General features: G+C 33.2%; 1 protein-coding gene across 2 annotated transcripts in view; it reads right to left on the minus strand.

Annotated features, from left to right (window-relative positions):
• LOC138320474 (uncharacterized) overlaps nt 1-12,702 on the minus strand; it is a 46,780-nt gene that overhangs the window by 3,854 nt on the left and 30,224 nt on the right. For both annotated transcript variants that reach the window (XM_069263436.1, XM_069263437.1), the window contains 10 exons: nt 8,712-8,858; nt 8,007-8,512; nt 7,730-7,807; nt 5,096-5,213; nt 4,730-4,897; nt 4,456-4,551; nt 3,944-4,039; nt 3,706-3,798; nt 3,267-3,362; nt 497-592 (listed from right to left, as the gene is read on the minus strand). In XM_069263436.1, the coding sequence (XP_069119537.1) occupies nt 497-592; nt 3,267-3,362; nt 3,706-3,798; nt 3,944-4,039; nt 4,456-4,551; nt 4,730-4,897; nt 5,096-5,213; nt 7,730-7,807; nt 8,007-8,512; nt 8,712-8,858 (1,494 nt within the window). The remainder of the gene's footprint in view (nt 1-496; nt 593-3,266; nt 3,363-3,705; nt 3,799-3,943; nt 4,040-4,455; nt 4,552-4,729; nt 4,898-5,095; nt 5,214-7,729; nt 7,808-8,006; nt 8,513-8,711; nt 8,859-12,702) is intronic.

Here is a 12,702-nt window from a genome sequence, read left to right on the forward strand (position 1 = left end):
AAAACCGAAAAGAGACACAATATCGAATTTTGCAATGTCCTTTTAAACTTCATTCCAACTGACATGCATCATGCTCTGAACTGTCACATGCTTTGGGTTTTTTTATTCAATGTTCGTAGTAAAAAATAGAAAAAAACAACATGTGCTTATGAACTAAGTTCAAATTCAAAATACATTTTTTATTTTTCATAAACCAATTTATTGTCGCGTGCGTTCTATTTTTCTTAATTAATGCGTTTTAATTGATTAAAAGTAACATGAAATATGAAACAGACGTCGTCACTTATATATTATCAGAGTTTCATCAGACGTTCGACTATCCGTAGCTCCTGGATCAATTCTTTTATTTATGTATCGTGATTGTAGTTCGTCCTACCACCATTTATATAGTATGTAATGTAATAATACCAAAGATTGTAGTAACCATGCCAATCTGCTAAATTGAACTAAACAATTCTAACAATGCACATATTTATGGATTTATTTAAGAACTGACCTTTTTGACACTTGCGACCTTTGTAGCCTCTGGGACATGAGCATTTGTTTGGAGACACACACTTCCCTCCATTGTAACAGCCTCGCCGACATATTGCTGGAAACAGACCAGTTTACATAATACGTAATGTAACATGACGTCATGATATTAAAACAATGATGAGACGATATGCATTAATCATCGCGAAACAAAATGGCTTCTTTCCGACATTTTTTGACTGTTGATTTTAAGCAAAATAATGAAATTACAATTTGATTTCCTTTCATTTGATATGAAATTCTAGAAGTGGTTTAAATGCTTATCATTGTGTAAATCCTGTATTTGTAGTACAATCATGGTGTAAATTTTGTATTTGTAGTACAATCATGGTGTTAATCCTGTATTTGTAGTATAATCATGGAGTAAATTTTGTATACGTAGTATAATCATGGTGTAAATCCTGTATTTGTAGTATATTCATGGTGTAAATCCTGTATTTGTAGTATAATAATTGATTAAATCCTGTATTTGTACTAAAATCATAGTGTAAATCCTGTATTTGTAGTATATTCATGGTGTAAATCCTGTATTTGTAGTATAATCATGGTGTAAATTCTGTATTTGTAGTATAATAATTGTGTAAATCCTGTATTTGTAGTAAAATCATAGTGTAAATCCTGTATTTGTAGTATATTCATGGTGTAAATCCTGTATTTGTAGTATATTTATGGTGTAAATCCTGTATTTGTAGTATAATAATTGTGTAAATCCTGTATTTGTAGTAAAATCATAGTGTAAATCCTGTATTTGTAGTAAAATCATAGTGTAAATCCTGTATTTGTAGTATATTCATGGTGTATATCCTGTATTTGTAGTATAATCATAGTGTAAATCCTGTATTTGTAGTATATCTATGGTGTAAATCCTGTATTTGTAGTATAATCATGGTGTAAATCCTCTATTTGTAGTATAATCATGGTATAAATTTTGTATACATAGTATAATCATGGTGTAAATCCTGTATTTGTAGTATAATCATGGTGTAAATCCTGTATTTGTAGTATAATAATTGTGTAAATCCTGTATTTGTAGTAAAATCATAGTGTAAATCCTGTATTTGTAGTATATTCATGGTGTAAATCCTGTATTTGTAGTATAATCATGGTGTAAATCCTGTATTTGTAGTATAATCATGGTATAAATTTTGTATACATAGTATAATCATGGTGTAAATCCTGTATTTGTAGTATAATCATAGTGTAAATCCTGTATTTGTAGTATAATCATGGTGTAAATCCCGTATTTGTAGTATGATCATGGTGTAAATCCTGTATTTGTAGTAAAATCATGGTGTAAATCCTGTATTTGTAGTATAATCATGGTGTAAATCCTGTATTTGTAGTATAATCATGGTGTAAATCCTGTATTTGTAGTATAATAATTGTGTAAATCCTGTATTTGTAGTAAAATCATAGTGTAAATCCTGTATTTGTAGTATATTCATGGTGTAAATCCTGTATTTGTAGTATAATCATGGTGTAAATCCTGTATTTGTAGTATAATCATGGTGTAAATCCTGTATTTGTAGTATAATCATGGTGTAAATCCTGTATTTGTAGTATAATCATAGTGTAAATCCTGTATTTGTAGTATAATCATGGTGTAAATCCTGTATTTGTAGTATAATCATGGTGTAAATCCTGTATTTGTAGTATAATCATAGTGTAAATCCTGTATTTGTAGTAAAATCATAGTGTAAATCCTGTATTTGTAGAATAGTCATGGTATGAATTTTGTATACATAGTATAATCATGGTGTAAATCCTGTATTTGTAGTATAATCATAGTGTAAATCCTGTATTTGTAGTATAATCATGGTGTAAATCCCGTATTTGTAGTATGATCATGGTGTAAATCCTGTATTTGTAGTATAATTATTGTGTAAATCCTGTATTTGTAGTATAATCAGGGTGTAAATCCTGTATTTGTAGTATAATCATAGTGTAAATCCTGTATTTGTAGTAAAATCATAGTGTAAATCCTGTATTTGTAGAATAATCATGGTATGAATTTTGTATACATAGTATAATCATGGTGTAAATCCTGTATTTGTAGTATAATCATAGTGTAAATCCTGTATTTGTAGTATAATCATGGTGGAAATCCTGTATTTGTAGTATAATAATTGTGTAAATACTGTATTTGTAGTAAAATCATAGTGTAAATCCTGTATTTGTAGTATATTCATGTTGTAAATCCTGTATTTGTAGTATAATCAAAGTGTAAATCCTGTATTTGTAGTATAATCATAGTGTAAATCCTGTATTTGTAGTATATTCATGGTGTAAATCCTGTATTTGTAGTATAATCATGGTGTAAATCCTGTATTTGTAGTATAATCATGGTGTAAATCCTGTATTTGTAGTATAATCATGGTGTTAATCCTGTATTTGTAGTAAAATCATAGTGTAAATCTTGTATTTGTAGTATAATAATTGTGTAAATCCTGTATTTGTAGTATAATCATAGTGTTAATCATGTATTTGTAGTATAATAATTGTGTAAATCCTGTATTTGTAGTAAAATCATAGTGTAAATCCTGTATTTGTAGTAAAATAATTGTGTAAATCGTGTATTTGTAGTAAAATAATTGTGTAAATCCTGTATTTGTAGTAAAATCATAGTGTAAATCGTGTATTTGTAGTATAATCATAGTGTAAATCCTGTATTTGTGGTATGATATTGATGTAAATCCTGTATTTCTGGTATGATTATGGTGTATCATACTCACGTTTGGAGCAGTCTTTACCAGTGTAGCCTTTCCGACATTTACACGTGTTGTGCCGGACACAGCGTCCGCCATTGTGACACACCTTTGTACAGAATGCTGAAATGAATAGGACAAACTCACATCACCTGTCTTAATTAATAAACGTTTTATTAATTATTTGAATTAAATATATTTGTTTGTAAGTCAATAGACCATTTGAATTTCACAATTTGGATTTCCATCGACAATACAGTTCAGATTATGTCTTCGCGATTTGAAGTTTGTGCCTCTCAATGATTTTTACATTCTTTGCTATGAAATATGAACATATGTACATATATACATATTCGTTTAACTTTCGCTGTTACCTTCATTAGCAAGGGTTGCATGTTAAAAAGGGACTATGATACTTTATTTGAAATTACACGTATCATGCATATAACCCTAATGTTGTACTTACGTTTGCATATAGGTTGGATGTATCCGTATGGACACAAGCATTCCCCTGGTGCCACACAGCGCCCACCGTTTCTACATTTCGGGGAACAAATAGCTGTATATCAAAAAAAAAGAAGATTTACTGAAATATCTTATTACAAAAATCGAATTGTGTACAACATTAAATAATTCTTTCCAAATCAGATAGCTTGTATTTTATATGCAAAAGGTTCAATTTCAGCATTCGTTTGCTTACTCACCTCTTTCACATCGTCTGCCAAAATAGCCCTCTGGACACAAACACTTGCCAGAAGTGGAACACGTGCCGCCATTTTTACATGACCGCGGACAACGGACTAGAAAATAAAAACAAAAAGGATATGTAGGGATAGTATTAATTATATAAATTTTCATCAGACTAGAATCGCAAATGACTACGGACTTTCCCGACAGACACCGCTGTCCATAGTAACCAGTTTTATGACTGTGGACTTACCCGACTGACACCGTTGTCCACAGTAACCAGTTTTATACCCGACTAAGACCGTTGTCCATAGTAACCAGTTTTATGACTGTGGACTTACCCGACTGACACCGTTGTCCACAGTAACCAGTTTTATACCCGACTAAGACCGTTGTCCATAGTAACCAGTTTTATGACTGTGGACTTACCCGTCTGACACCGTTGTCCATAGTAACCAGTTTTATGACTACTGACTTACCCGACTGACACCGTTGTCCATAGTAACCAGTTTTATGACTACGGACTTACCCGACTGACATTGTTGTCCGTAGTAACCAGAAGGACAATAACATCGACCATCCTGACTACAGCTGCCTCCATTTAGACATGGTTCGTGGCAAAGTTCTGAAATGATCATTTAAAACAATGAATTATTCTACCTCTGGTTAAGATTTTTAAAAAATGCTACACATCTATATATGAACTTTAAGAATTATATGTTATTATTTCTATAAAGTATTTGACGTATCCATATTGTTCTTGGTATATGTCATCTACTTCGTTTTGTTTTGTATTTCCATACCTCGGCATTCCTGGACTAAACAGCGGCGTGACTGTGATGTCTCCGCCTGTCCACTCATACATTCCTCCACACTGATCTCGTTATTGAGGCAGTACAGTGACCTTGTCTCCACTCCAGAACCACATGTGGTGCTACAGGAAGACCAGGAGGACCACTCGGTTGGTATGGCTGTATTAAAAAGTAAAGTATTTATTTAGCATATTTTAATAAATGTAATTAAATAATAATACTTTCCATTAAAACAGTAAAATAAAGTTAACATATAAAAAGACTGACCAATTTTCTATCAAAAATGAGCACAACTCCTTTCCCACCACCCAAACTGTATTTCCTCGTTAATGGTTATTGGTGCTTTGTTATACATACCTTGGGCCGTGGCCAGCTCCTTGAGCTCCCCCTTATCCGTGGTAGTGGTTTTGAGGACGGAGGGTGGAGTAGGCTTAGGTCGGACATCTCCGTCATCCTTACTGGCCGGTTCTTGTACCTGTACAAAGTAACTTTTTTTAAACTTGTTTTAAATGCAGTCATAGGTGAACATATATATTTTGTTTAGCATCCGAACCGATTTCTATTGTTTCATAAAAGAGACAAAATTGAAAAGTTTCATTTACATTTATATTAATAAAAGTTATGGGATAAATAGAATCTTACACTCGTGACTATGTAATATGAAAATCAAACTCGTTCAATAATTTGGTATGCCACTCGATCGCCTAAATGCTCGTGGCATATCAAATTATTTAATGAGTTTGATAAATTTCATTTCACATAGCCACTTAAAGTTGTATTGCTGCTAATTTCACTGTAACGATATGTAACTTAAACATTTGATATTTAAACATTGACATGTAACTTGATGATTTAGCTCCCCAAAGCATATGTCGGCCTATAAGAGAGCCGAAATCTAGGAATCATATATTCCTGGTTTTGAATAAAGCGCCTTCAATCGCCGCCATGTTCAGTGACTTCGGGTTTTGTCGGATTCCTAATCGTATCACGTGACTGACGTTCGACACGACCTGCACGTGGTGAGCCAGGTAACTAGCGTAAGCACACATGTGTGTTTACGTTTTCCTTCTGGCCTTTATGAGCAAATCATACTGGTATATGTCCACAGATTGAGTATTTGAAACATCCAATTTACACATTACCGTAAAATATTGTGTGTCTCAAATATTGTAATGTGCGAGCATTATTTTCTTTGTAGATAGAGTCTGATGAGGTCGACCACATATTTTGTTTATGAAAAATTGTTGATATTTTTTCTTGGTTTCACAACTCTCGTTATACTTCGAGATTGTCGCGACGATGTTCGGAAGAGTTCGGAATGATTCGGCATCTTTCGAGCCCATTTTTTAAAAAGATTTTTTTACTTTTATAATTAAAGATACTTCCAGTGCTGCAACTTTATAAAAAGTGGTAAAATTAGAAAGTTTAAACCTCAGGCAGACGGAGAAAAATATGTATAACACTTAAACAGTTTTCACTATGACCAAAAGAGCGAAAGTTATAGACCATACAACTTTAAGTAAGATCCTCTATATCTGTTTATTTGGGAAATAAGCAAATTTGTACTTTTATTGGCTGTCTTGTGAAACTGTTTCGACAACAACCGATAAAAGTACAAATCCGAAATTCAAAAATATTTCAAAAGCTGTCTGACAATACTTGTTTTGATGAAGACCTTCAAGTGCTGAGATTTATCATTGAGTCAGGGTGGTCGTCGGTGATTTATTACTACTAAATATAAATGAGTGAGCGGGAGGAGGCCGTCACTAGTTTACTAACATCTAGATAATATGTTTTCTAGATTTACAATGTCTTCTCTATTGTACTGTAAAAAGTAATTTAATCATGGACGTTTAAGATCTTTGATAAAGAAACAAATAAATATATGATTTATTAACTGAGTTTTTCAAAGTGCTTAAAAGTACATTAAATAAAGACTAGTTCACACCTCTTTCACTGTTATAGTTAAAACTTAATTCAGGAGTTATCATAGCTTTATCATTTAAGGAATCCTTCACTGATTAGACTCTTTTTTAAATGTCGTGCTATGATTAACAATGCATTGTGCGATCCCTTGCACGTGCCATATATGAAGAAAATCGTTTCAAAAGTCGTTTAAACCATACAATTGGCGTAGTCGTTAGTTTGTTTGTGAGTTTAAGATGCCTTAAAGCTCTGTACTAGAACTCCGTTAAGATCCACCCTTAATGAGAGTTTAATATATTGTAACCTATTGAAAACTTCAAGGAAAAGCTCGCAATAAAGAGAACCATTTCTTCTGTCGTTTATAGGTCAATGAAATGGTCATTTTAACAATAAAAGGAAAGAGTTTGAAGTACATCTCACCCTTAAGCTAAGGTCAGGGTATGCGTTTGACAATTAGACTCGAAGAAATGTAAACAATGAATCAAATAATAAAAAGATACTGAAGTATCCATGTCTAGTAAATATCTTCAAATAGTTATAAATTATTTTTCACGTAACATATTTGATTTTTGTCTTAATAACATTTTGCTAATGCGAAACTACCTACATTGGAACACTTTTAAATACAGTAATACCAACAATGTTATAACACTAGATGTTTCCCTGGTAATTTAGCAGTGTCACTTTCAGTCATGTGATTCAGCATCAAATAGGAACCCCTAATATTTTTCGTATTTTCGTTTTAATTAAGTTCGAACAGATCTTATTTTGGTTTTAGTCACCTTGTTTGCCACAAAAACATCAATTAGGAACAGTAAGTCCTGTGGAAAGCTTGATAACATTCACTTTCATCTTTAAGCTTGTATCAATGATATCATTTTTCTCAGAAATTATGACAACATGGAATAATTTTATCACAAAGTAAAGAAAAAAATCTTGAACAAGATTTCCAATTCTAAAGTATTTTCAGAGTGATGTGAGAACAACTAAAATGCTATATGATTTCGTCTCCCTTGTTCAGCATGTCTTTTGCAATGTTCGGAGAGATATCGTTATTCTACTCACCACTTCTCCAGTCTGTACAAAGCATTGATGAGCTGCCGCGGACGGTTCGGATGCTATTGTCAACTGCTCCAGTTGACCCTGAAGTCAAATTAGTAATTAAATGTTTTAGAGTTAATTTTCGGGTTAAGATGCGAATTAATTTCTAATATCCACTATTTTTCTTTTTCGTTTATATATTTTTTAAAAATAATTATGCACATTATATTGAACATAACGGTGGCTTAGTATTTCACTTTTTTTTTAATTTTTCAGATTATTGCTAAAATCGTTTACTTACTTCGAATGGCCGACCATACCTAGCGAAATATGGCCCAATGGACGCCATCAGGTTGACGCCTACCGAGGGATGTTCCGAACGGCTTAGAGTCTTACTTATGACGTGTGTGCAGTCTATATACATTTTGACGGAATGACCTTTAATACTAAATGCGAACTGATGCCATTCGCCGTTTGTCAAACTAACATCGAACGAAGGTGATTTAAATCCAGGTAAATCATTTTGATCATAATATTCGAGTTTAGTAATGTCTCCATATTTTATTGCTAGTCTTTGTTTTCCCATTATATCACTTAGAGTAAATAAATATCCGTTACTATCCACCGGAAATCTAGCTGTCACAATAATAGAAAAGTCAGCCGGAAATCCAGTCCGGAATAATGATGATAAAGGTGAGTAAAGATTTGCTCTCTGTGTGATGTTGAATGCTGAATGGCGCATGACGTCACGAGTTATACCAACAGGAAGTGACTGAATGTTGAATATTTCCATGACATTTCGTGTACCTGATCAAAGAAATAAAATGTTGTATTGTAAAGGAATAAAGAGTTTGAAGCGTAGTGTAAGAAAAAACATTTTTCTAAAAGATAGGAGAATTAAAAAAAAAAAAAAATCGGCTTTTAGGAAGCAATTTTACAAAAGTAAGAAAAGAATAAAAAGAATTACATGGATAAGTTTAGGTAAAACAATTGTGGTCAGACCTACCTTTACATGAGAATGTATTGCACTGTCTTTGATCCACCTCGCTTCCATCACATGTTCCTTCCTGTTTCTGGCATGTGCGTCTCCGCACCTGAACACCTACGTCACAGGAAGCACTGCACGAGGTCCAGGTAGACCAGAAGTCCCAACCTACAATAGTAAGCAATTGATAATATAATCAAAAAAATTTGAAGACATTATTAAAAACTGACGCTAGGCTTTCGTATCAAGTTCTAAGAACCTCTGTTCTTATAAAAAGAACACTGGTTTGTACTGGATGATGTACTATCTTCATAACACGTTTTGAAGACGACAAATGATATTTAAAGACAGTTCCTTTAAGATTAAAAAATTAGCTTGCAAAAGTAAAAACTCGAAAGACGCTGTGAAATGAATTTTTTAATTGGCTATTTTACTATGTAAAATACAAAAATACATGTTTATTTGATAATATCTATACAAATAAATTAGGTTCCTCTCTTGTGATTGCTGGGAAGATAGATGCAATATCTATGGAGGTTTGTCATTCCGTAGGTACCTCACATTAAATTCATGACTAAGAGATTGGGACTAGTAGTCATATACCATACACTTTGACTACCTTGTCACTGCGATCCCTAAGATCTCGAACATTAAGCGTTACATAAACGGATATTACAAGGACAATGGATACTGCAAGGTCAACTATATGTAGTTTGAATGAAGTTGAACAAGTGCATCGAAACAATATATAACAGTGACGTATGTATACTTCTTTGTCTAGGTATATCATTTCCATAACCCAGGCAACGGATTTAATTAACGTCCTAATACCAACTGGAAGGGAATCTTGTGAATGGTGGTGCAGGACATTGTAGGTTTTCTGTTACTAAGTTACGATAAAAGTGCCATTGAAACTGACAGATATTTACAACATCGTTAACTGACACGTTTAAGTTGAGAAATTGCATGAGAAATCAACGTTAACAATTATAAAGTGGGTAAAAACTGCACTAAAAACTATTAAATCTAAGCAGCTTTGTTTTCTGAACTTTTAGTAACTCAGGATATCGCATGAGAGAGTAACATAAAATAGAGTTAGAAACGAAATAGGTTAAAAGTGAAATGCAAACCAACGTCTGGTTTTTACGCAGATGTATTTATCTAAAGTGTCATTAGAGATGAGCTAATTCCAGACAACGCCTATCATATAGCATGTAAGTGCAACACTAATTCATTTCATGAAACTCCAGCGATTTATTTACTGTTTTGATCCAATTTTTATCACAATATGCCGAACGTCGATACCAACCTTTCTAAGAGCTACATATAAGATTCGATACAGTTATAATAACGAGAGAACATTGAAGTATCCACAAGTTGTTAAATCTTGGTTGGGTGTTTCTTTGCGTATTCCTGTCTTGTTTGCAAATACAGCGCGCACTAAACGGCCACGTGGTTTATATCTATACGATACACACAAATGACAAAGTGTGTGATAAGTTTTGACACTGCTATCTGATAAAGTAGATAGATTCTGAGATAGGTATAATATAGCACATAAAACAATGACAGGTCGGACGCGTGTCCAGTCGCTTACAACATATCATACATAATTCCGGAAGGCACTGCCGCTTAGAACATCTCGAAGAATAATGTAATGAACATCAGAGCGAATCATACTTAGCGATTATGATACAGTGGTGTATGTGGATATGTAGTAAATTTGGCTCCCATCAGTCTCGGCCAAAGCTGGATGAGACCACACCAGTACACACCCGGCCAATATATTACACGTGATGACATAATTAAGCGGAAAAAACAAAATGATGAAGAGCTTGTGACTTTTAAATAGTCAGACACCTCCATGAAATACGATTTTTCAATGATAACGATATTACTCACATGCTTGGGTGGGAAAACTATTTACTTTGATATTGACAATTCCTGATTACGTCAATTAAGCGTATTTGTAAAACGATTTTTATATCTAAATCATTTTGAAAAAGTTATAACAAACATGTTCTTAAGAGCATACGATTTATATCAATTTAGTCACTTGATAAGAAAGTCGTTTTCAAATAAAGAGAGTTTGGTACAGTACATTGAAAACAGTGTCAGTTAATCTTAATTTCAAAGAAAAAAAACTTCATCAATCTAATTAGTTGATTTATATATCTGGCAAAATGATATGGTTTTTGGCACAAAATCAAAACAAAAAACTGAAGTTATAGTTTGAAATTCAGGGCGTTAAGTTTGAAAATTAATTGAATATGTCGCGGAACTCATTGAGATAACAGTGGTTGCAGTATAGAAGATTAAATATGAACCCGCGATAGGACGAGAGGTGTAGGTTAATCTTTGTCACTAAAGGGTTTGTTTATAAAAACAAAATCACAGTTATTCTTATATATATTTAAACGAAGGAGTATGAAATTTAAAAAAGCAATATTGACTTGTACGACTATGGACTTCTGAATGAAACATAGGGTGTTTAGGGCAAGGCGTCCCGGAAGAGTGCGCGTTTTCTGTGGACGACACACTACATACAATTAACAAGGTGATCCCTTTTCATTCACAGTATTCTGTGGTCAGATTCAATATTGAATAGCATATCATATCGTGGGCTCAACATCCTATTTCGAATAGTTTTCGTAGTACTTTATATCATATCATCAACTATTGTCAAAGATATGCAATGTTATGAATGTAGAGATACCCTGGAGTAATAGGACCTTTGACCTACGGTACCGTTCAACATGCAAAGCATGGACTGCGACTCCATGTCCCAGTGTTAGAACGTTGGTGAATTAATGTCCGATACCAAATGTAAACTTTACAAGTACAGTGTAACTATATATACTCTAAGCGGTAATCAACACTATACAACATTTCAAAAACAAGGTGACACTATTGTCATTATGATTTATATCAAACAGTTACGATATTATGTGATAAGAGATTACGGTGTTTTAGCAATCATCTGTAAAATCGGCGTTATATCAGATATTACGTACTCTACATCTAGTTGTAGTTGAATATAATCAGTTTAAGCATTTGATAAATCAGTGTGCATATTGAATATGACAAATTCATATATTTGCCTACAGAGTACATGTATAAGGTAAGCTGTATAATTTGATTACAACTATTATCTATATATTGTAAAGGAATTCGTATATCACAATTCTCCTGAGAAATAGAATATGTAACAGGTGCACATTAGGTGGGTATCAATGACGACTTTATACTTTGACCAAACAAGTACACTAAAAGATAACAAATATATTCCACTGATGTGACAATGAATGACTCCATGTGTCTGTTGCCCAAAACAGGTGCATGGTTCTCTTAAAACAGAGATTTATATTTACCTCTAATATCTTGATCTTAAATTGATGAACAATTAGAATCAGTGATGAAATCTGCCTACACCTGCTCGATGATTGTAAATTCTGTCTGCAAATTATATTACATTGTTAAAAGTTATCAGTCTATATTTAACACGCTGCAGTGTGATTGTTCATGGATGTTCTTGTATTGACATCTGCCAAGAAAACAATTGGATGAGCCGAAAAATAACACCCAACAAAGCATGGTAGATTTAATAATTATTATAGAGAAATATGCTTAATTAATTTCCAGTTCACAAACAATTACGAGGGTTAAGAGGTTTGTCAGTGCACCGACGCTCTGAGACCTTTAAAAGTGTCCTTTTTATCCCCAAGGTTAATAGGTGCTTCGTTCGCACTCATTGACTTCTGTATTATACCGTAATGATTTAATTGTTAGCTTATCTGGTTTGTTATTCCTCCTTTTAACATATATGATCAACTTGGAGGGCGTGAAAGAGAAAAGTGAGAGATCGCGGAGTAATGTCCATCGACCTATTAATCTACAGAGGGTAATACAGTGATGGCGTTTTAGGTGTTTTACACCACTGACAATCTACCTCTAAGGGTGGTGATTTGTAAGGTAGTGTCCATAGACTGACCATGGGTCGTTAATGTGTTCT

The sequence above is a fragment of the Argopecten irradians genome, chromosome 4 (assembly GCF_041381155.1).
Source record: "Argopecten irradians isolate NY chromosome 4, Ai_NY, whole genome shotgun sequence".
NCBI classification, from domain to species: domain Eukaryota; kingdom Metazoa; phylum Mollusca; class Bivalvia; order Pectinida; family Pectinidae; genus Argopecten; species Argopecten irradians.